Source organism: Poecilia formosa, unplaced genomic scaffold (genome assembly GCF_000485575.1).
Source record: "Poecilia formosa unplaced genomic scaffold, Poecilia_formosa-5.1.2 Scaffold508, whole genome shotgun sequence".
Taxonomy (NCBI): Eukaryota; Metazoa; Chordata; class Actinopteri; order Cyprinodontiformes; family Poeciliidae; genus Poecilia; species Poecilia formosa.
In genome coordinates, this window is record NW_006800447.1 from 349,973 (window position 1) to 374,501 (window position 24,529).

At 43.4% G+C, this 24,529-nt stretch overlaps 3 protein-coding genes across 4 annotated transcripts in view; 2 read left to right on the forward strand and 1 right to left on the reverse strand.

Annotated features, from left to right (window-relative positions):
• Positions 1 to 7,049, forward strand: part of LOC103156910 (uncharacterized) — a 14,669-nt gene extending 7,620 nt beyond the window's left edge. For both annotated transcript variants that reach the window (XM_016664740.1, XM_016664741.1), the window contains exon 7: positions 4,411 to 7,049. In XM_016664740.1, coding sequence (XP_016520226.1) covers positions 4,411 to 4,517 — 107 coding nt within the window. In that variant the 3' untranslated portion in view covers positions 4,518 to 7,049. The remainder of the gene's footprint in view (positions 1 to 4,410) is intronic.
• A 327-nt stretch (positions 7,050 to 7,376) lies between these two features.
• On the reverse strand, positions 7,377 to 10,338 carry stx6 (syntaxin 6). The gene is made up of 8 exons (XM_007579126.2): positions 10,093 to 10,338; positions 9,389 to 9,558; positions 9,212 to 9,306; positions 9,061 to 9,126; positions 8,825 to 8,947; positions 8,620 to 8,726; positions 7,736 to 7,830; positions 7,377 to 7,583 (listed from the first exon to the last, which is right to left on the reverse strand). Exons 1-8 carry the CDS (start codon positions 10,125 to 10,127, stop codon positions 7,507 to 7,509), a joined length of 768 nt encoding a protein of 255 aa, XP_007579188.1. The 5' UTR covers positions 10,128 to 10,338; the 3' UTR covers positions 7,377 to 7,506.
• A 1,107-nt stretch (positions 10,339 to 11,445) lies between these two features.
• On the forward strand, positions 11,446 to 20,875 carry LOC103156913 (ELAV-like protein 1). Its single transcript, XM_007579127.2, has 8 exons — positions 11,446 to 11,619; positions 12,102 to 12,165; positions 12,618 to 12,689; positions 12,779 to 12,950; positions 16,499 to 16,602; positions 17,023 to 17,176; positions 19,778 to 20,003; positions 20,091 to 20,875. Exons 2-8 carry the CDS (start codon positions 12,130 to 12,132, stop codon positions 20,407 to 20,409), a joined length of 1,083 nt encoding a protein of 360 aa, XP_007579189.1. The 5' UTR covers positions 11,446 to 11,619; positions 12,102 to 12,129; the 3' UTR covers positions 20,410 to 20,875.
• The last annotated feature ends 3,654 nt before the right edge of the window (positions 20,876 to 24,529 follow it).

Here is a 24,529-nt window from a genome sequence, read left to right on the forward strand (position 1 = left end):
AGCCATTCTCATATAAATCTCCTATCTCACATATTCCTTTTTGAAACCAGGACTTCCAAAAAAAAGGGGGTTTTGCCTATACAGAGTTTGGGGTTATGCCAAATACTAGCAGATTTATTGAGATGTGGGTCAAATTTAAAAATCTGAGATATTTTTTTCCATAGTCCCTTCAGATGGGAGAGAACAGGATGTGACTGATTCTGAGGGGAGAGATTAATTGATAGGCAGCTAGTCAATGCAAATGGTAGACACACCACACTCTCAAGAGAGAACCAGGGTGGGGCTCTCTCAGGGGGCAGAAACCAATGTGCCAAATGCCTGAAAGGAAAAGCATAGTGGTAATTAAGTAAATTAGGCATACCTAAACCCCCTCTGTCTACAGGTCTTTGTAGTTTTCGCAAATTCAGCCTGGGTTTTTTCTTATTCCATATGAACAAGTTACAGATCTTATCAAACTGTTTAAAATATATTATAGGGACATGTACTGGGAGAGCCTGTAGCAGGTAGTTAAATTTGGGAGCACAGATCATTTTAATAGTATTTACCCTCCCCCACATGGAAAGATATAGATATAGTAGACTCCAACGCTCTACATCCACCCTCATTTTTCTAGTAATGGTTCAAAATTTATCTTAATCAAATCAGTCTGTTGGGGTGGAAAAGTTATTCCAAGGTACTTAATACCCTTCTGAGGCCAAGAAAACATGCTAGATGGAAATGTATTGTTAGGGCAAAATGAAGAAAGTGTGAGGGCTTCCGACTTTGTCCAATTGACCTTATAACCAGAAATATTTGAGAATGTGTTAATAAAGGAGAGCAAAAGGGGGAGGGAATTCACTGGGTCTGACATAAAAAGAAGAATATCATCAGCATACAACATCAGTTTATGACAACTATGTCCTACAGTAATACCAGGAAAATTAACCTCTTTCTGAATAGCAGCCGCTAATGGTTCTAAGGCTAATGCAAAGAGTAGAGGAGACAGGGGGTCCCCTGTCTGGTCCCTCTTTTAAGTTCAAATGGTTGGCCAATTACCCCATTTGTTAGGACAGATGCCGTTGGCCGAGCATATATAAGCTGAATCCAGTCTATAAAATTTTCACTAAAGCCAAAGCTTTCCAAAGTTAGAAACAGATATTGCCGCTCAACTCTGTCGAATGCCTTTTCTGCATCCAACGACAAAGCAACCACAGGTGTCAGGCTTTTCCGAACTGCCCACATAATGTCTATAAGTCTTCTAATATTGTCATCTGAGGTGTGAGAATATATAAATCCAACTTGATCCGAATGAATTAATGAGGTTAGTACTCGGTCCAAACGACTAGCTAGGATTTTTGATAATATTTTACTATCATATGATGTTAAGCTAATAGGTCGATCATTTTTGCATTCTGAAGGTTCCTTGTCTTTTTTCAGGATAAGAGTGATAACTGCTTCTGAAAGTGTAGGAGGCAACCTTTGTCTGTTAAATGATTCATTATAAGTATTCAAAAGCAGAGGGGATAGCTCTTAAGGAAACGTTTTCTAAAACTCAGCTGTGAAGCCATCTAACCCGGGAGCCTTACTTGAGGGTAGATGTTTAATCACCTCGACTATTTCTTCAATAGTAATGGGGCAGTCTAGATCCTAAAGTTGATGTGATGGTACTCAGATTTAATTCTTTCAGATTTAAATCTGAAAGAAATTCCTTGATATTTTCTTGTGAGGCTGTTGATTCTGAGCTATAGAGATTCTTGTAGTAATCACTAAATACTGCATTTATTTCATGTCGATCCGAAACAAGCTCACCAGTTCTATTCCTAATAGCTGAGATGGAACTCATCGCCTCTCTTTGCTTAATGTATCTAGCCAATAGTCTACCTGCCTTATCTCCCTCCTCAAAGTAGTTTTGCTGAAATAGGCTAAATTCAGCTTTTTCTGACATAATAGTATTATATTCTTACTTTAGCTTTGTAAGTTTGTTCAAGGTTACCAAAGAATAATCCCTTTTAAAACTAGACTCTGTAATCTCAATTTGTCTTTCTAAATTAATTAGCTTAATAGTGTTTGGCTTCTTTTTAGATGAAGCCTGCTGGATGATGTAACCTCTTAAATATGCCTTTAGCGCCTCCCAAGCCACTCCAGCAGAGGGAGCTGAGGCAATATTCCTATCGATGTACAACTTGATTTGTGATCTAAGAGTCTTTGAAAGCCTCATCTAGTAAGAGACTAGAATTTAGCCTCCATCTAGGACTTCTCACAGTTGTATTAATCGCAAACATAAAAAGGTAAATAGGGCTATGATCTGACAATATTATGCTCCCAATGCTCGTGGAGGCCACAGCTGTCATTAATGGCTTAGATACCAGAAAAATATCAATTATTGAAAGAGATTGATGTGGGGGAGAGTAAAAAGTATAATCCCTACCGGAAGGATTTTGCAACCGCCAAACATCCGCAAGGCAACAAGCTTTGCACATACCTTTAAGCGCAATGTGTGTTTTTGGAATGGGTGTTATTGTAGTGCTTCGGTCTAAAGTTGTGTCCATCACCTCATTAAAGTCTCCTGCTACAATAATGGGGTAATTTCCTAGATCGATTAGTTTCTTTTCCAGCTGTCCGAAAAAGGAAGGGTCATCAACATTTGGTGCATACACATTTGCCAAAATGTTATAACCTTGGATCTCGCATAGCATTAGAAGCATCCTTCCCTCCTTATCCGTGCTCTGCTTCAGACATTTAAATTGCAAACGTCTATCAATAAGAATGGCTACACCCCTATTACTGCTCCCACAACCTGCACCCACAAATCCTACCCAGCCTGCACCCAGTCTGTATGATTCCAGCAAAGACAGATGTGTTTCCTGGATAAAAAGAATTTGGTAATTCTTAGCTCTAATAAAGGACAATATCTTTTTTCTCTTTATGACATTATTAAGACCTTTGACATTCCAGCTCATGAGACTCAAGTTATTACTACTGAATGAGATATTTAAAATGCATATGGAGTAGGCAATACTGTAACCTTATAGGTATCGGCGGGCTGGACAAAACAAACAGAAAAAGAAATATTAAAAAAAAAGTACAAGGCAACAACATTCACAAATTCCAACAATGTAGAACGACCTCCCATCCATCCACACACACACACACCCAAACAGTCCAAATATATCTAACCGAGCTGTTTATACCACCAACCCTTACTCTGGTCCGTCATCACACTTAACCTAGACCACCCCAAAACTCCCCCCACCTCCCAACCCGTCCAAGAAGTGCGGGTGACATACCACCCCCCCCCCAAAAAAAAAATAAACACGGGGTTAGGCAGAATTACTGCACCCATAAAATTATAACAGGGAGCCAAACAGCCACATACCTTTAACAAGACCAGTTAAAGAGTAAGGTGCAAAAACAGGTGTAAATTTGAATGAAATGCACAAAACTTAGAATTATAGTGATCCTTTCCAGCCTTAAAACCCAGCAGACAGATACAAATTTTTTTATTTATTTTTTTTATGTAGCCTCACCCATCAGTGACGTTCAAATGAGTCCGAACAGAAGTAAATAAGAAGATCAGTTCCTGCATTAGCGTATCCATAAAGATCCAAAGAATAATTTCTGCCCTCGATGCCTCACCCAGTGGGGCTTCCACGATCCATATCGCCGCCTGGTCATTACATTACATCCGGATCGGATGTAAGCCAGTGCCTTCTTATGGTCCTCAAAGCCCCCGTGAAGTTATCGCAGTAAGCACGGCTGGGTAGTTTAGGAAGAAGCGGACGCGTTTCTCATGGAGTAGTTTCTTACATTCATCAAACTTTCTGCGTTTATCGCTGAGAAGCAGAATAGTCCGGAAACACCATAATCTCTCCAGATCAGGTCTCCCATCTTGTCAGCGGCTTTGGCGATGCGTTCTTGGGCTTGAAATCTCTTGAATCGCGCAATGATGGGTCTAGGACGGGGGGCTGGTTACCTAAACCAGGAGACAATGGACCCAGCCTATGTGCCCTCTCAATTTCAAGTCCCTTGGGAAAGTTAATGTTCAGAAGCGTCGGTAGAGTTGCTTTCAGAAATGCCACCAAGTCGCTTCCTTCGCAGGATTCAGTAAAACCCAGAAAGTGCAAATTATTCCTGCGCCCTCTGTTTTCCATGTCATCGAGCTTTTGCCTCAGTATGCCCGGTTAGCCTGATCCTGAGCTAGGTTAGCAGGGCTAGCAGTAGCAACCTCGCCACATTTGGTTCCTCCTCCAGCTGCACTGGGTTTGACTGAGTTTCTGCTCGACTTAGACATCTTACCACTAGTTTAGAGATAACACTTAATACCTGACGCTGATTCATCGGCTCCCTGCCCGATTTACATGCAAAATGCATTATGAGGGGTGGTGCGGGACGCTCCTAGGCAGCCATCATGTCGAGCGTGTCACGTGACTCCGGCGGCAGGAGTTTGTCATGTAGTCGTGGATCACCAGATCGATTCTCGGCCCTCGTTGTATGTGTCCTTGGGCAAGACACTCCAACCACCTGGCCTGTTGCCATGAAATGGCAGCTTTGCTTGTCAGTTGCCTTTGCAATATAAAGGGTATTATAAGTAAAATTGATTTTTATTAATTGCTGCTGGATAGTCTGAAGGAGCAGAGTGGGGGAAGATCTGAGCCTTGAGGCGGGGCTAGGTTCACCCAGGCATTTTGCATCTAAATAGTTGCCATGGAGATTTTAGGGTTTCTCAGACATGGAAGATTCAAAGCAACACTCCAGGTTTGTTTTTTATGAGGGAAAAACATGAAAACATGATGGGAAGATCAAAAATGTAATTTTACATGATACTGGCCCTTTAAAATCCACAATAGGTTTAAATGGGTCCTTAGTCGGAAAAAATCTGAGTGGTGAAACCTTCATCAACTACCTGAAGTTTCAGGTGTGTACACAGAGGTAATGGCGGATGGCAGCAGTAAGCAGCGGTACGCCAGCCTCCGTCTGTCGGAGACAAGATCCTGGAGGTGAACCCGACCAGCACCGTGTGTATCCTCAGACAGAAACCGCCTTTGTACTCTGGAAACTGACTGCTTGGCGGTTCCAGGAAGGCTTCCTGCCACACTGGAGTCTTCTGGTCATGACCATAAAGGGGAGCGGTTCTTTGAAGGTGTCACTTTTGTTCAGTATAGGAGGCCAGTGGAGCAGCTCAGGCGAAAAACAAGCTAATCCCTCTTTAGAAACATTTTATCACCCCCTGGTGTTCACTGGTGGAATAACACAACACGAAGTGGACTGGAGTTGGACCAACAACTGCAGTTACTGGGTTGATTCAATGGACATTAAACTTGATTAAGTAAAACTTTTTGTACTTTTGACTCCTCGTCTTTTTTAAATGTCTATATCCATACAAAGTTAAAAATATAAAACATATTTTAACCTCTTAAGTTCCTGCTTCAAGTTTTCAAAATGTTGAAATGAATGGCATCTCATTCCTGGTTCCTCTGGCAGCAGAAACTCCGTCTGCTTCCAGATTCACGTTTCAGCTTCGGTTCAATGGACCCGACATCAGAGAAACCACCAAGAAGGTTCTGATCCAGCTGGTTCAGTCGCTTAGCCCTGTTAGTGGAGTTATGCTAATGCCTAGCCCTGTTACAGGAACTTTTGACACCGCCTAATTTTAAAGAATCCTTATTTTGCATAAACCGAGTGGATATATGAAGCTATGAGGACTACTTTCTAGGAATGTGCGATATAAACCTATAAAGTAGAAACTATAGAAATTTGTATGACAATGTAGATCTGCAGTCTGCCGGCTAACTGCGGTAAAGCTTGTTGATGACATAACCAGTTACATCGATTCGCGTTGCCCCACCAGATACTGTTTTTTTCAGCGTCTCCTCGCCGCCCAGGTGGGGAAATTTTCGCACCCTTGTTGAGCGATCTTTTCTAACGTGCCTTGTTTGCGCCGCAAGGGAACTATGAACACAGTGAAAGCTCAAACATGTGTTGGCGGACTCGTTCTACTTTTCTCACTTTTTTGCAACTGCATTTTCATCAGACACATACACACACACTCACCCAACCCCCTAGTGGTCTGCACCACTGTATGAAAGGTGTGTGAATAAGGATTGGCCGAAACCATATGACTTTGGGACATTTACTAAGCTGAAATAAAGCGAACTGCTCCTTTAATAAAGCTGGAGTTTCCAACAAGATACTTTAATAAAGTTGATCAGTCAGAAATTTAATGTTTCATTGATGTCACATGACCAAACGGCTGCCACCTGTCATACCTGATGTGTAAACCCATGATTGACTGCTTCTTGGTCAGCTGTTCTCATAAAGATAGCTCATTTATCAGACTTCCTGTTACTCCTCAGAATAAGAGCATATCAGAAGCTGCTTCTACCGCTGAGCTGACAGTTTACCATAGAGCAAGAGGCTTTTATTGTGAAGGAGCAGCAGGAAGTGTTGTTGAGGACTCAAATCTAAATCCTAAACAATTTTAATAATATAAATTCAAACATCAACATGTCACCTAAACTGTTTAGCAAACTAAAAGTTTTCAGTAAACAAAACAAACACAAACAAAATTTAGTGTTTCGAAGTGAGTTCCACCAAATTAACCAGTTAGAGCTGAAATAAACCAGTTAAAATGAACCAGTTTAAACTGGTCTAGTTCAGAATGAGGTTTGTTTTGGTCCTGGAGAAAATAAAACAGATGTTTGGGTCAGGGTTCTGGTTCTGGTTCTCTAAGAAACATTATTGAAAGAATAATTTTCCTGATGTTTTTACATTTTATGAAACTGAAAACTGTTCAGTCTAAAGGTGGAGCAGAGTTCACTTTCTGGGTCCAGTCTACCACAACCTCCAGAACTAGGTGTGCACTGATTTATCGGCCAGCCGATTTATTGGTGCAGAGTTCCTTTGTTTTGGGAGATCAGTGATCGGACAACCTGATCTACATCAGAAAAACTCTAAAAATCAGCCACTGTCCTCTGCTGAGGTTACACTGTTAGCCCCGCCCACCAGATCCTGTCTGCATGTCTGCAGTAACAATAGCCGCCCCACTGTTATCCAAATAAATAATTAATTTTATTTATCGACATTTCAGATAAAGAAAGTCGGACTTGGCAGCTCAGGCTTTTTAAAGATCGATTATTGGCCATCGATCAGAAAACTGCAATAAGTGCACTCCTATCCAGAACCTCCAGAACCCAGCCCGTGTTTCTCCTGCTGCAGGCAGGAGCCAATCAGATTGAAGCTCAAACGGGTCAAAGTGGCTCTGAGTAAACAGAATGGACCCAGGTTCTGCTGAGTCATCAGGTCCATGTTGGACAGAAACTAGTTAGACTGGTTAGACTGGGTGGTTTTAGAGTTATGCTAGGTACTTTTAGAATATTAAATAAAAGCAAACAAAAACAAACTGAACAGACTTCTTTTCTCTCTGAAATAAAGTTCAACAAGTGAAAGTCACAGCAGGAACATGTCGGACCGGACCGGACCGGGTCCAGAGGGCTGGGATCAGCAGTTTGGGTTGATGTGATGCTTCAGTCAGAGGATGAAGAAGAGGATGATGACGACCAGTAGAATCAGCAGCAACACTCCAATCGCACACCACTGGCGGCGATCTGAGAAGAAACCAACCAATCACTGATCAGATAGACAGACACGCCCCTAAAACACACAGCTCTGTCCAATCAGAGCTCAAAATCACTGAATTCTACCCAATCAGAGTCCAGACTGAGCTTCTGAATGAATAATGTGTTGCCGGGCAGATTACCGCTGTTCATGTGTGAGACTTTAGCGAGTTTCTTCATGACGTTGTCCAGGCGGGACTGAGTGCTGTCCATCTCATGTCCAAAGTCGTCCAACATCCTGATGGGCAGACAAGACTTAGCTACTGGACCGGACCAGAACTGGACCAGAACGGGACCCGGAACTAGGGTTATTGTAAATAATTATTTTAGTAATCATGTATTCTATCAATATTCTGATGATTTCTCGAGTAATCGGATAAAAAAAATTATCAAATAAAATATTGGTAAATCTAACATAACAGTGTTACTATCAGATATCAACATCAGGCCAATTGTTCATATTTCAGCTTCCCTAACAATAACTTTTCTTTAGTTTAGAAAACTAACTTGTAACAATAATGGCTCACTTTGTAAGCTAGTTTAGTTTACAAAGTGAGCCATTACTGTTACAAGTTAATTTATAATTAATTTATAGTTAACAATATAATTTCAGATTTTTCTATAACCGTATTTAATAATAAAGAGGCAGGCTCACAGATACGCTTATAAAATATGTCTATGGTGCTAGCATCTTTTTTTTTACTCCAGTCTTTAGTTTACGATTCATCTTCATTCAGTTTAATAGTTGAACTCTGACCTTGCCCAGGTCAGAGTTCCTGGGTCACAAACATGAACACAAAAAACATATTTACAGAAGGCAGGTAAAATTTCCTCGAGGAATTTTAATAATCGAGGAACTCGAATTATTCAAGGAATCGTTACAGCGCTAACCAGAACCAGAACCCAACCAGACTGAGTGCCGTCCATCTCATGTCCAAAGTTGTCCACTAGACTGGTACCAGAACCGGCACCGGAATAGACCCAACTGAACCAGTTGGTAGTTCCACAGACAGAACTGGGTTCTTACCCGGCCTGCTCGTCCAGCTCCAGGCCGATCCGCTCCGACATGTTCTTCAGAACCCCAATGGTTCCGGAAACTCGCTCCAGCTGCTCGTCCTGCTGCTCCGCGATCAGCTGCAACACAAAGCGGCGGGTCAGTTCGGGTCAGAACTGGAACAGGCGGCTGTGGTTCTGGAAGTGGCGACCAGAACCACAGCAGCAGGTTCTGGTACCTGCTGCTGTGTCTGCTGGTCGCCAATGAACTGAGCGTTGGCGCTCTGCGGTCGGCGGTCCGGCGGGCCGAACCGATCGGAACCAGGCTGCCAGATGGGATCCCGGGCGTCTCCCAGCAGAACCTGCAGAACCGAACAGAACCAGAACCCATTCAGATTGCGATCAACAAGAGACTTGACCAATCAGAGAGCTCAAACTGAGTCACAGCAGCTGATTGGCTGTTGAGGGCCTATACCTGTTTGCCGTATCTGTCAGCAGTACCAGAACCAGCTGCTGGACCCGACATCTGTTCTTTCATGTCCTGTTAAACAGAGAACCAGCTGATTATCGGGTTGGACCAGCTCCGAGGACCCACTAGGGGAAGGTCAGGGGAAGGTCAAACCTACCTGGACGGTGAGGCGAGTGCTGGTGATGAAGGCCTTCCTCTTCGTCAGTTCGGCGGCATCCAGGTGGAACTTCCTGGGGTTGGACTCCACGATGCCTTCAGGGATGTCAAGGAGAACGGAGACTTGGGATGGGGGACTCAGAGACAGAGTGGAGGACAGACTGTGGGACAAGGATACTGATGGTCTCGTCCAGGTCCTCCAGGTCCCACTCGATGGACCGCAGGCCATTCCGCAGCTCATTGGTCGTCCAATCCGCTTCCTCCCTGGAGGCTCCGCCCACTTCCTGCTGTAGCTCCACCCAGCGGCGATGGAGGCTCTGGGCAGCGTGGACCGCCTTCTCCACCTCCCTGCACACAGAACCAAAACCGAGTCAGAGCCAAAACCATAACCGGGTTTAATTTCCCTTTGGGATCAGTAATGTATTTGTGAACTGGAACAATACGGTCCAACTGGACCTCTGGCGGGTCGGTGGTACCTGCAGGTAGGGTTACCTGCTCAGGTGTGTCTCGGAGGGTCAGTTAGAGCAGATTACCAGGCTAACCAGCTGCGGGCTCAGGTCACGTACTCATCACGTGACTCTGTTGCGTGTTGAACGTCAGGTCCAGTTTCAGATATTTTATTTTTCGTCTGTTTCAGATATTTTATTTTTCGTCTGAACCTGAACGCCGCTATGACACCTCGCTGCATTTCTGTAATTTCTATTCAGTCTCATCACACGATCAGGTTTAGCAACTGATGCTCCTCAACCAGTTGAACTGGTTAAACTGGTCACACTGGTGCCGGCCTGGGTGCTAGTCTGACCAGTTTAACCGGTAACCAGGGGTTCGGGCTCGGTTCTGGTTCGGTTTGATGCTAGCTGCTGTGGCTGCGGAGGTTCTGACCCTTTAACGACGAAGAACGGGTCTTCCATGGACATGGTGCCGGTTCTGGTTCACTCCATCCCTTAGACGTTCCGGTCCGGATCCACCGATTCGGCTTGGTTCTGATTATTGCCCAGTTCTCGTCACCGGGGTAGCAGCAGCTAACTGCGCTTTGTTTACATGTAGCAACGGAAACCACGCAGTGACGTCACTTCCTAGTGAGCAGATCAAGTAGAGCCGCCTCCTGCTGGTGGACTGGAGATGGCAGTGAAGGAAAGAAAAACCTGAACAAGTGAACAAGTTGATTTTAAGTTAAACACGTTTCATTCATTTCCGTTTCAGTAGCAGAGCTGTAAGGGGACGGCCCAGAATCACCTTCAGGAACACTCTGGTTCTGATCCAGACCCTCTGGTTTCGCTGGAGATGCAGATACCTAAAAATTATTTAACCATGAACAGACAACATCTTAGATCTTTGAGAAAACATCAATAGAAAATGTGATGTCACACAATCCAAAAGGGGGGCAGTAATGGACCTACAAGCTGAGGCCTTAGTCCTCATGGTGGTGGTCACAGGTTCGATTCCTGGCCTGGCAACATTTGCTGCATGTCTTCCCCCTCTCTCATTGCCCTATTTCCTATCGAACTACTTTCAAATAAAGGCCACTAGACCCAACAAAACAAAACAAAACAAAAAGGACCTACAAGCCGTTCAATTCAGTTCAGTTAATTTATTCAGCACCAATTCACAAGTGATGTCGTCTCGAGGCACTGTACGACAAAATCATTTAAATTCAATCACACATCCATTCTGACTGGACCCTGGTTATCAAACAATTCACTAAGCTAAGTTAATTATTCAAATTTGTTTAGAAAATTTCTATTTGCAGATTGCATCAAGACTTAATTTTTCCCTCAGATTAATAAGCTTTGATTTAAATAATTACAGCTAAATTGAATGTTTGAAATGTGACGTTTAGTTTTAAAAAATAAAACATATCACTTTAGCTTATTAACAACTGCTATATGTTAATGTCAAATTCTTTAATACAGCAAATTTATAAACAGCTACTGACCACAGTAACGCCAGGAAATATGGAAGCCCATTTCCGCCATGAAAAAAAAGACCATAATTTCGACTTTCAAAGTCATAATTATGAGATTCAAAGTCATAATTTCGACAATTATGACTTTGAATCTCATAATTATGACTTTGAAAGTCGAAATTATGACTTCCTGTTGGTCTTTTTTTTTTTCATGGCGGAAATGGGCTTCCATAAGGAAAAGATGAGTTTTAGGGAACTTTTAAAGATATTTTAAAACTGTAGTTTCCCTGCCTGTACAGCAGAGGGCAACACCTTCTGTCAGTTCCCATATACACGCAGAGGAAGCTGTATTCTCGCGAGACTCAGTTTCTTTGTGTTGAGAGGAGCGTGTCAAGCTGCAGATTTTAAACTTCGTGTCTAAACTAAGCGAACCATCGGTCGAATCTGAACCGAACCTGTTTACTGCTGGGCCTTATTCTGCTTCCCCTGTGCCTCCTGTCCAGGTGAGCTCTATCAGTGAAGCTGTTAGCTCCCGCCGTTAGCTTGTTAGCATTCTATTAGCTCCGCGTGCTCAGTTTGAGTCCTCTCACCTGCTAACGTCAGAACCGTTTCGGTCCGTTTTAGCACGGTTCGGTAATTGTTAACCTTGTACAGCAGGGGTTTACGGTCTTTTTATCCGAAACTGGTTCTGTTTAGACATTGATGACGTCATAATCCGTCAAATGGCGGCTGGCTTCGAACCTAGTTAGAATCAGAGATGAGTAGTTTTGTTCCCGAGCGGGGGAAGGGTTGGGGTTCCAGGTGGATCCGGATCAGTTGTGAGGAACCTAATGATTGCAGGTGGAGGTCAGAGGTCAGATTAAGTGGTGGGGATTATCAGGTAGAACATCAGGGGCGGGAACCTCCACTGGTCCAGAGGCAGCCATGTTGGTGGAGTCATGTGATCAAAGTGTTCTGAAACTGACCAATTAGCTTCCTTTTTCAGACACAGTAAAACCAGTTGACCTGTTTCCATGGCAGTGAGACGAGGACACATCAGGTACCTGAAGGTGAGCCCACCACTGATGACACCTGCCAGACGTTTCCATGGCAACCAGGATGCAGCAGGTTCCCTAAACCTGCTGCTTCAGGATGTTGGGGAACATCCAGAGTTTGATCCACCATCAACTGGTTCTGTTGGCACCCTGCAGAGAAATGGACCCGTACTGGTTCTTATCAGCTGACTCGTACCAATCTGGACCGGTTCCATCAAAGTCGATTAAGCTGATCTCATTATTATTTGGACTGTTTTATAATCGTACTTACTGATTTGGCTGGTTCTTCCAAATAAAGGCCACTTAGAGTCTCAGTATTCCAGCTGATTTAAATCTCAGAACCAAAACAGACCCAGTTCATATCCAGAACCAGTTCAGTCTCATAACTTCTAGCTGGATCCTGGTTCTGACACCAGGCTTTACCAAATTTCGCATTATGACCTTTGACCCTACTTGTGTGTGTTAAGGTGTGTGAGGTCCAACCGACTCAAGGTGAAGTCAGAGACACTCAGATTTCCTCGAAAGGAGCAGCTGTGAAGGTAAGCACCGCTTTCTGATTGGCTCCCTCTAGCTGCTCTCTGATTGGCCGTTATGTGTTCACCTGATGCGTTTCCCACCTGTGTCTCAGGAGCTGTACGACAACGGCTTCACCGAGACAATGATGGAGGAGGATGACGACTCGCGGACCAACCTGATCGTCAACTACCTGCCGCAGAGCATGAGCCAGGACGAGCTGCGCAGCCTATTCAGCAGCGTGGGCGAGGTCGAGTCGGCGAAGCTGATCCGTGACAAGGTGGCAGGTAACGCTGGCGCAGCTGGCTAGGGCCGCAGTACCTCTGCCGACCGCTAGGGGCCGCAGTACCTCTGCCGACTGCTATTGTTATGAACCTTGACTTATGATTTTAACTTGGGGATGATGATTAAAATCGACTGAGTTCTGTCTAAACGGACTGGTTCTGTGTGAAAACTAAGCCCCTCACACATTTAGGATTCAGCAAGAAAACGGAGGGGCGTGGCCAGGTGGTCAGGGCTGAGGTCAGGATGCGGAGGCCCTCAGCTGCTCCCTGCTGCCATTTGTCGCTATATTTAACTTTTTATCCAAGCCAAGAAATAACAAACCTGGAAATGTTATTCTGTGTTTGGAGAGATTTACAGCGACATATGCTTAGCAGCCATGCAGCTGCCATGTGGAGGCCCTCAGCACTGCAGGCAGAGTGGATCACTGCGTGTTGCTGATCAATCACACATTGATAAAGCAGGGCGATCGATCACGTATAGTCGGCTCCTTAATCGCCACCAGGGGGCGTGGCTGAGTGATGGAAACTGGAACGTTTTAAACCAATAGAATCGAACTGCAGAGGCACTGTTTCACCTGAAGGGGGCAGCACTGAGATTGTTTTGTCAAAATAATGCGGAATTAAACAAATTTACACAAAAATGTGAAAATTAGCTTAGAATGTAAAGATTGAACCCTAAATAACATAATTAGTATCTCAGCAAAACCAGATGATTTGTCAAATGTTCTGGTCCAGCAGTTCTCCCAGTGTGTGGACCAGTACTGGGACCCATCAGCCTCTCCATAGGAAGTGTTAATCCTGTTCTGGTTCTGACCCAGTTTGATCAGTAGAACCAGTGGTTCTGTCTCTACGGTTCTTTTTCTCAGCTGTTTTTTTTTTTTGTTTTTTTTTTTTAATTGACTTTGTGATTGTTTCTTTCTTTTTTTTCTAAACAATTTTGTGGATTAATTTTTTGCCTGGATGATTTTTTTGCTGTTGAATTTGTAATGTTTGTTGTTTTTGCTGCGGCACTGGCAGGTTATCGGTTTTCTGGTTCTGCTGGAGTCTCAGGCGGAACCACTTCTGTTTTACATTCAGAATTTTACATTTTTTTACGTTTTTTTTTTTTATCTTTGTAAAAATATTTTGATGTCTTTTTTTTCAGGAGTTGTAAAATTTTCAGAAAAATGTTTGAGAAATGTTTTTGTTCTGAACAAGTTGAGAAAACGGAGCAGTAACGGTTCTGTCAGAACCCGACCCAGCTCATGTCCAAACTCCAGCAGGAAGTTCTTCACCTCATCGGATGCTTCCATAGTCACTGTGTCAAAGCTCTGATGGCTGAACCCGGTTCTGGTTCTGGTTGGTGCAGGCAAAAGTATTCACACATCAGGGTTCTGATGGGTCGGTGGTGCCGCTTCTCCATGAGGCGGGCACACCTCAGAGTCTGGGGACCCGGTCCGGTTCTTCTCCTGTCGTTCAGACATCATCTCGGGTTTTCAGACTTTGTTCATTGTTTCCAGTTTAAAATAAACGCTTGTTGCCACCAGAATAGCCAAAGCAAAAACAGCAAAAGTCCTTGCAGCTGCCCACTAATGAAGAAATGTTTCTGTGGAACCAGTTACCCAATTGGGTCGGTTGACCTCATTCCTGATCGGCCCTGGAGTTGATTAGTCTCCGTCTGTCTGGGCTAAAACACCAGGCGCTGCAGCCGCTCCCTCAGGTTAAAATTTGTTTGATTTTAGTCTCAGATATTTTCTAAGGCTGCGTTCACACTGCAGACTGAAGTCACTTCAGGGTGCAAATTCTGATCAGTTCTGATTTTTTTTTTTTTTTTTTTTTGACGTAATGCGACCTGTATCTGATCTTTTCATGACAGTCTGACCAGCACAGGTCGGATTCTTTTCGAATGCGACCCATATCCGATACGTATCCGATTCAAATGCGACCTAACGTCCAGGCTGCATTCATCCGACCTGAACGTCACTGATATTTGACAAATGTCATTATTCTGTGTCCTGATACGCGCAAGTAGGAATAAAAACAACCATGACGGACTGTAATAAGGATTAAGTTGTTAATTTTCTGCTCTTATTGAACAACAACTTCAAATGTGTAAGCTAAGCTCCACCGTTAGCCTCCATGTTTACTTCCGCAAACTCTGAGCACTTCTTCTTTTTATGGCGGTTGGCAGAACACTGAGAATGCTGACGCTATTGCGCCCTCTACTGCTCATGCGGGACACTTTCAGGTCGTTTGCCCGTTCACACTGCAGACTGAAGTCACTTCAGGGTGCAAATTCTGATCAGTTCTGATTTTTTTTTTTTTTTTTTTTGACGTAATGCGACCTGTATCCGATCTTTTCATGGCAGTGTGAACAGCACAGGTCGGATTCTTTTCGAATGCGACCCATATCCGATACGTATCCAATTCAAATGCGACCATAACGTCCAGGTCACATTCATCCGACCTGAACGTCACTGATATTTGACAAATGTCACTATTCTGTGTCCTGATACGGCGCAAGCAGGAATAAAACAACCATGACGGACTGTAATAAGGATTAAGTTGTTAATTTTCTGCTCTGATTGAACGACAACTTCAAATATGTAAGCTAAGCTCCACCATTAGCCTCCATGTTTACTTCCACAAACTCTGAGCGCTTCCTCTTTTCATGGCAGTTGGCAGAACACTGAGAACGCTGACGCTATGGCGCCCTCTACTGCGCATGCGGGACACTTTCAGGTCGTTTGCCCGTTCAGACTGCAGAACGCATTCAGCTCACATCTATTTGGAAGTGTGAATGGCCCCAGAATTGGGTCACTTCAGGCTGCATTGTGAAAGCAGCCTGAGTTTCCTCAAAGTTCTGGGATGTCGAGGTTAACTCTTTGCTCTCCTGCATGTTCTTTTGTTTTTATTCGATTTTTGAATATAGAATATGGTTCCTCTTCTGTCACCATGGTAACCACAGGCTCACCTGTCCCCGTAACCATAGCTACCATGGGTTATCCTGTTGGCATAGTAACTGAAACCCTCCTGATCTGAGGACGTTCAGATCAGATAAAAATGGTTCTAAGCAGCTCCTTCCAATCGGAGCTTACCCTTACCCGACCAATCAGCTGTCAGAACCTGACAGCTGATTGGTCGGAAGCATCTAATCAGAACCCCCCTGGTGGGTCAGAACCAGTGCTAGTTAAAGCTGGTAACGAGTAGCTAATAAGCAGCTAACGAGTAGCTAGCCAGTAGTTAACTACAAGCTAGATATGAGATAGCAGGAGCTATCCAGCAGCTAATCAGTAGCTAGCAGCTAGCCAGGAGCTAAATGAGTTAACCGTGAACTAACCAGGAGCTAACTGGGTCCAGTTGACCTTACTGAGCCCTTCGGACCTCCCTATTGAACCACCATCTTGTTGTTGTGAAGCCCGTTTTCTCAGTTTGTTCAGAACCGTTTGGGTTTGTTTTGTGGATCTGATCAGACTCTGTCCTGCGTTTTGAACTCTGTGTTTCTTTCTCAATGTGATGCTGTAACCGAGAGTTTTGCTGTTATTTTGTTGTTTTCCTTTGTGTTTCTCTAGGCCACAGTTTAGGTTACGGCTTTGTTAACTTTGTTAACCATAGTGATGCAGAGAGGGCTATCAGTACCCTCAATGGCCTGAGGCTACAGTCTAAAACTATCAAGGTAACGCGCCACAGGTGCTCTTTGATTTTCCTCTTTCCACTGATAGATGTGTTATGTTTCCTGGACAGTAGGGGGCGCTCTCAGCGGCAGTGCCTGAAGATTGAAGGTATTTTGTTCTGACACACGTCAGCACTGAATCTGTCGCTTCCTTCAGTTCAGTGAGATGATGTGCCAAGACTTAACTTTAAAAACGGATGCTTTTATTTTGAAAAACTCAACATGATTTCATGTCTTTTATTTTATTATTTAAACGATTATGGTTAAATGTAAACTTTATTTTACTTTTTTAAATTTAAGATACCCTGTTTTTTATTTGGACACTGAATGTAACTCTTACTTTGAAAGTTTTCTGTAATTTTATTTGAATATTTCTGTCCTGTGAGGAAGAGGAACTGAAGTCTTCCTCTCTCCTTCCTGCAGGTGTCGTTTGCTCGCCCAAGTTCAGACACCATCAAAGACGCCAACCTATACATCAGCGGTCTGCCCAGAACGCTGAGCCAGCAGGACCTGGAAGACATGTTCTCCTCCTTCGGACGCATCATCAACTCCAGGGTCCTGGTGGACCAGGCGTCAGGTGAGGTCATGTGACCCTCCCCGCTTCCATCGGTGCTAGAGAGAAACGGAGCCAATGCCTTCAAATTCAGGTCCTACATTTGCCCAAAGAAACCAACACTGTCAGCTGCTGCTCCGGCTACACCAAGGTGCTCAAGTCCAGTCCTCCAGAGCTACCGTCCTGCAACATTTAGATGCACCCTTACTCCAAAAGAGCAGGATCAGCTCTGAACAGACCAGCTAACGACACACTCATTTGACCCAGGTGTGTTGTAGCAGGGATGCATCTGAAAGTTGCAGGATGGTAGCTCTGGAGGTCTGGACTTCAGCACTCCTGGTCTAGACTCACTCAGACCAGATAAGGTGTGGTTGCAGTTTGGTTCTAGCTCTGAAGGGAGCGTCTTGGTTCCTCTCCTTCGAAGAAGTACAGGCCCAGAGCATCGCTCATCAGAACCAGGAAGTTCTGATGGACTCAACTAAACCCAAATGTTTCATTTTGTCTTGTTGAAATTTAGTAACCTCATGGAAACGGTTCAGATTAGCTGGTTATTATTTCATATTAACCTAGATTAATACCCTCGGGGAGCTACTGGTTCAGAGCCAATGGCGGGAAGGGCGCTACGGAGTATTTATACAGGTGAGCGGATAGACTGAAGACGGCAGGCGGCTGAGCAGTTCATGGTTACAATTGGGGGTCCTCTGATCAGATTTCTGCTGCCGATTCTGATACCGATCACCCATGAGGCCGATCTTTGCTGATCACCTGGATTGACTGTTAATTTTTTTGTTTAGGTATAAATGCTACTTTGTGATCTGACAAAATAAAAAAATGATCTGGCAATAAATTCACCCAATTTAGGTGAATTTATTGCCAGATCATTTTACGGAATAGCTGCTGTATTGTACCTACAGATATTTAGGTACAGCAGCTATTCAGTCAAAAGGGTAACTGAAAAACCTGCAATCAGTAAAATAATATTTCATAGTAAGACTCTCAGTACCATAAATTATACACAAGTCAAATAAATCTGTCTATATCAAATAATGTCAAGTAAAAAAGGAAACATTCATTCAAAGTCAAACGCAGGCTGCATCAAAATAAACAATCCTTCCTGACAGCTTGGCTAGCTGAGTAATGCTGGTTCTGACCCAGTGGAGTAATTCTGCAGAACAGGGAGGAGGCAGAGGAGATCGGCTATTTTTTCAGAGATTATCTATCTCATGTTATTACATAGCAGAAGTTTTAATGCATATCTAAAATCTTTTCTTTTTTAAGTTAGATGCTGCAGCTTTAAGCAGGTTCGCTGTGAGAGTCACCACCAGGTGGAGCAGAAGCGAAGCTCCGTCTGTCAGATATTACTACCTGTAGCGTAGCAGCGGTTCAACAGGAGAGCAAACCAGCGTCTGACATCGCAGCTCGAAGACTTAAATAATCTTTACCTGCCGCTCCGGATGTCCTATTATTCCTGCGTTGAGTCTCAATGTAGCCGAACTCCGTCAAGTGTTTTTTAAATGTCACATTAGATTCGTTGTGTTGGTGCATTTTGACGTGCTTCACCTCCGAGCTAATTTTCCACTGGGTTAGGGTTAGGGTTCATTCTCAGCGTTATAGTTCCTCACCACATCGCTTAGGATTTACTGCTGCACGCCTGCGCAGTGTGAAGGAAAGAGGTCAGTTGCTCACACAGGCTGCGAATGAGATACAGGTGATCAGCAACAAGAGACTGTGATCACCGATAATACACTTTTTCATGGAAATCAGCTGATTGTGATTGGTGGCCGATCGATCGACACACCTCTAGTTACAATGTAAATCATCCCGGTCTCAACAAACGGGAGGCGGAAATCATCACGGCGATACATGGCTGGTAGATGAGTTTCTTAGTGTGACGAACGAAGGTAAATATCCCGGATTGCCCCCCGTTCTTCAGTTCGTACCCTGGTCTGCCGGTCGACTCCCACCCCCCACTCCCTCAACTACAGGTGATATTTCCCGTATTCTCATTTCTCAAACCCAAAGCTTTACAGATTTGGGGCAAGGTGAGAGTTCATCTGTTAAACTCACTGAAGATGAACACAAACTAAAAGCTGGATCATAGACATTTTTCATAACCGTATTTGTGAACCTGTCTCTTATTGAATTGATATAATTTCAGATCTTTCTATAACTTTTCTTCAGGTTAACTTAGAAAGTTAACAACTTATTTAACTTATACCAAATTAATTTTCAGGTTAGTTATTGTTACAGGTTAATTTTCTAAACTACAAAAAAATATGAAAAATTGGACCGATATTGATATCTGATAGTAACACTGGTATTATGCCAGATTTACCAATATTTTATTTTATAAACTTTTTTATCCGATTACTCAGTTAATCGTAAAAATAATCAATAGATTACTCGATTACTAAAACATTCGTTTACAACAGCCCTAGTCTCCATGGACCCTAACCTGAAAACTTTCTCTATTGAACGTCGTTTTTATCGCATTTTCATCCACTCTTTTATATCTAATTTCATTTCACTCCAACACCCATAATGCCTTGCTTTGTGTCAACTTCAGAGTCGTTGAACCTCCTTCCCCCTTCGCTAAACAGTCGCTGTCCTCTGATTGGCTGCCAGGTTTGTCTCGGGGCGTGGCCTTCATCCGCTACGATAAGCGCAGCGAGGCCGAGGACGCTGTGAAGCACCTGAACGGACACGTCCCGCCCGGCGGCTCTGAGCCAATCACAGTCAAGTTTGCTGCAAACCCCAACCAAGGCCGGAACCCCATGGTAATGTCACAGACCTACCACGGCCAATCACGACGCTTCGGAGGCCCGGTCCATCATCAGGCACAGAGGTTCAGGTGAGTCATCAGATTACGGTAACTGTGACGCAGTGTTCTGATTGGCTGATGGGTTTTAAATTAGCTCCACTTCCTGTTTGCCTCCAGGTTTTCTCCAATGTCGGCCGACCACATGGGCGCGGGGGGCGGAGCCTCGGGAAGCCCCTCCTCTGGCTGGTGCCTGTTCATCTACAACCTGAGCCAGGACGCTGACGAGGGAATGCTGTGGCAGATGTTCGGGCCGTTCGGTGCCGTCGTCAACGTCAAGGTCATCCGAGACTTCAACACCAACAAGTGCAAAGGCTTTGGGTTCGTTACCATGGCGAACTATGAAGAAGCCGCCATGGCCATCCACAGCCTGAACGGCTACCAGCTGGGGGACAAAGTCCTGCAGGTGTCTTTCAAGACCAACAAGGGTCACAAGTAGTCGGCGGTGGAAGCGGGTGGGCGGGGCTGAAGGTCATATGATGTAGTTTCTGTTTGTTTTTTTTATTAGCATGCACAGCTTTTTGTTTTTGAGCTGAAACTCGTTCTGGGACGATTCTCTGGACTCTGGCGCCTGATTGATCCGTCTCCTACAACCTGATTGGTCCATCTCCTGCCGGACTGGACTGTAGTTTCCTCCAGAGATGGTGGGAGTTTCCGTCTCGGTTCTGTTATTTTTTTATTTTTTATTTTTTTTTAGAAAGTGTCGATCTGTTTTAGGTGAAAAATTTCCACTCTGCAGTTGTTAAATGAATCATTAAATGTTGTTTGGTTCTGGTCGGTTTAATAATCCAAGGAGGTTCTGACTTCATGTTGGACTTTGAAACGAGCAGAACCGGTGGAAGCTGTTTGAGCCTCAGTGTCATGTTGACTCTTCAATAATAAATCTGTTTATGAAAACATGAGCAACATAAATAAATTGCCTTAAATGAGTGAAATCAGAGGGACCCATATGTCCCAGCTGGGCTTTAGAAACCACAGATGATGGTGATGAAGACTGGTTGGGCATATGGCATCAGTTACCATGGTAACATAACCATGATGTAAGGAAGTGGTCTGGTGCGTTTCCTCTACAATGCATCAACTATTAAAAATGATAAACTATCTCTCAGGAATAATTCTGCCCTGCCAGTAAAATGCTCACCCCAGAAGAGATGCTTGCAGTCTGGCTTATATATAAATATATGCATATAGGTGGAATTCTTGCTAAAATATGTTTCATAATTCTCTTGTGATGGGTGCTTTTTGGCGCCCTCTACTGGTTGCCTATAAATATGAAAAACGAACTTCCATAGTCTGTCCAGCGCTCTGCTGTGGTAAGCCATCAAATTCAGTTGTTTTCTGAATAGCATTGGAAAGTGTGTTCAAAGGCTAACTTGGTATCTTATTATAATACACACAACAATTGATAGACCAGTAGAGGAGCGAACTGCACTGTTAGGGGGGCAGGTAAAGTCTGCCAGGCTTATAATACACTAGGGGAAACCCTGGGCAGCAGAGCATTTAGCTGGGATTGAAAGACAGACACAGTCCTTTGAGTGGGAACACGGACATTTATTCTCAATAGAGGAATCATACACATAATTTGTAAATGTACAACTCATGCACCTTTCTCTCCATAAAGGCACTTTTACAAAGCAGTTGCACCAGCACCGTTAACACACGGCTCCCGCTCTAAGTTCTGCTCAGAGCTCCAGGATGAATCTAAACGCTGATCGACCATCAGATGGATCTGATCTGTGATCAATCCTCCTCTGAATCCCTCAGATGTTCTCCATCAGAGCCAAAGCTCCTCAGGTAGTGGCTCACCTGGATCAGCTGATCGTCTCCTGATCAGAACCAAACCTGGTGGATCCATCTGCTGGTCAGCCTGTTTTCTCTCCAGTCAGAATGAAATGAGCCTCAGATGTTTCAGACGATGAGTTACATCTTCATGAGACAAACTGAGGAAGTTATTATTTACACTGGAGTGAAGTTTTACCTTCCTTTAGTTCATTTGATTTATTTTTCAGGTTATTGTCTGAGGATAAATGTGGTTCAGTTTCATCATTTAAACAATAAAAGATTGATGATAATCATCGGGTTTGATGCTTCTTGGACTGAATGAAGTCAGATTTCAGGTTTCAGTGTATTTAGGTGAGTTTTGATGCCTTCTAGTTTCTTATTGTCCGTATTAAAAGTGGCTGTCGCACATTTTCACTGCAGGTAAAAAGTTTGCGTAGCTTTATGCAAACTTTCACACCACATTCATTTTATACATGTTGCCTTTGCGTAAAATATGACAACACACATTTTCTGTGTGCATGCACACTTTATGAGGCCCTGTAGTTTTTACTAATTTCCAGATCCGTCTCTTTGCTGCTGTTTAATAAACAGGATACATATAATTATATAAATATAAATTGGTGGGTCTGACTTTCCTCCTTCTACCCAGCTGATGAACCATTTCGATGTATTCCTTCATCCTGTCAGCCCATTCTGGGAATATTTCACAAGGAGATGAATCACGCCAGCTGGAGGTTAGTCCTCTCTTCCAGTTGTCATATGTTCGCGTCCTTCAAAGATCTATGGAGGAATTTTACTGCCACAAGTCGAGAGCACACAATGTCAGTTTGAAAGCAGGATTTCATGTCTTTGTTCTGGAAACCTGTAATGCTAGCACTCAAAACTTCTGTGAAAATTTCCTGTGATTTCTCAAATTTTTGTGTTCACTCAGATTTTATCCTCTCGTGCAAAACATCTCTCTGCACAGATTAAGTCTCCGCTTGCTGCTGTTGAATTAGAGGAGTAAAATGTTAAACTTCTTTACTCGGTGTTTTCCTCTAATGTCCCGAATTCAGGGTTCCAGATGTACACAGTGGAAACCACACAGAGAGCAACCAGTCACCTTTCAACTTCAGACATATCTAGAGTTTTATTCAGACTGTTAAATGCATAGAAAAAAAAGATCAGCATCACACCCAAACCATCAAGAAGTCCTAACCATAAACAGACATTAATTACCTGAGAAAAGTAGAAAATTAACAAACATTTAAAAATAGGAGACTAAGAAAAGTAGAAGAAAAGCAAAGGTGTCTTTGGGAGCTGCAGCCGCAAAACAAAAAACTCACTTGCTGCTATAAAATGGGGACATTTTATTTGAGAGGTGTGTTCCTCATTTTAATATATGCATTGAAGGTGTGTCCTCTTCTTCTAAACCTCTAAGCAGTTTCGAATTACCTAGATGGGATGGTCTAAATGATTTTGTCACCTTCTTTGAGATCTATTCAAAAGCAAAGATGGAGAGAGAGAGAGAGCAAAGGTCAGAGAGCAAAAGTCACACTCAAGACAGGATGTTCTCATGCCAGTTACATCTGGAGTCTCTCCCAGTTCCTCCCCTCCTAAACATTTGCACAAAGACCATAATTACCAGAAAGAGATTTATTTTTTACCTAGACCTTACTCGTTTTCCTGCCTGAGCGATTCCCAAAATACTAGTTTTGTTTTCTGAAGGTTTTATTGTTTTTCTTACCTCATAGAAAAAAAAAACAACGAATTTGACCTGGAAGTAAACAGAAGTTATCTCTCCCATCCTGTTTTTTCCCTATTACTTTAGTTTTTGTGAACTGCCAGCACAGCTCATCTGTTTCCTCTGACAGGAGAAAACTTTCTCTACTGAAGGCCCTTTTCAAAACCCTGTTAGTGATTTTATGTCAGTTAAGAAAATCAGTTGTTATTTAAATGTAATCATTATCCAAATCTACCTAAATTAAAATCTACTCAAAATATTCATGCTCTAATATTTCACATACACCAAGGTTAACTGTTGCTAAAACTAATATAATCAAACTTTTCCCCAACTACATATAGTTAAGTTCAAAAACTAGCATATTTTAAATGTATTTTCCTAACACTGCTCTCTGGCTGGACAAAGTATACCTTTCACATCCTGAGTTTAATTTATTGACTGTAGTTTAATTATTATTCCGTGTTCCTTAGTTTCTGATTTTTTAGCAGTGTTTGCTTTACCTTAGTTCAGTTTTTCGTAGTGATGGTAATTAGGGTTATGAGCCTCCTTAGGGTGCGTTTGTTTCCTTTTACAAAGTGTACCTTTGTGCAGTGCTGGCCCAAGGCATAAGCAAACTAAGTTGCTGCTTAAGGCCCCGGGCTGCTAGGGGCCCTCTAAGTCAGTGGTCCCCAACCTTTTTATTACCACGGACTGGTCAAGACTTAGAAAATTTTACTGCGACTGGGGGGGAGAGAAGGGGAAGGGGGAAGAGAGGGAGGGGCGAACCGTCAGATAAGGCTTCTGCATGTTGGTGTTCCCACTAAATCCTGAATATGCCCAATTTGGGTTATCTTGGCCCTTTTATCGCAGCCTGTGGGGTTTTCCCTGACTGGGAACGAGAACACAACCTGCTGAATGTGACAGGTAGCCAATCAGAAAGCGCGGTGACGTCAGAACAGAGGGGAATCCCAAACAGCTGATATGTCGTGTAACTGAGAGTCCAGTGGATATCGGAGATGATATGTGGAAATGTTTATTATTATATGTAAAGGTCACTATTATGTATGTTTATGTT

Coding starts and splice junctions, on each gene's coding strand:
- stx6 (XM_007579126.2), bottom strand. CDS start 10,127: ATGTCCATGGAAGACCCGTTCTTCGTCGTTAAAGG. Junction 8,948..9,060: donor CTGACAGATACGGCAAACAG/GTATAGGCCCTC, acceptor TCGGTTCTGCAG/GTTCTGCTGGGAGACGCCCG. Junction 7,584..7,735: donor AGTCTCACACATGAACAGCG/GTAATCTGCCCG, acceptor GTTTCTTCTCAG/ATCGCCGCCAGTGGTGTGCG.
- LOC103156913 (XM_007579127.2), top strand. CDS start 12,130: ATGGCAGTGAGACGAGGACACATCAGGTACCTGAAG. Junction 12,951..16,498: donor GATCCGTGACAAGGTGGCAG/GTAACGCTGGCG, acceptor GTGTTTCTCTAG/GCCACAGTTTAGGTTACGGC. Junction 17,177..19,777: donor CCTGGTGGACCAGGCGTCAG/GTGAGGTCATGT, acceptor ATTGGCTGCCAG/GTTTGTCTCGGGGCGTGGCC.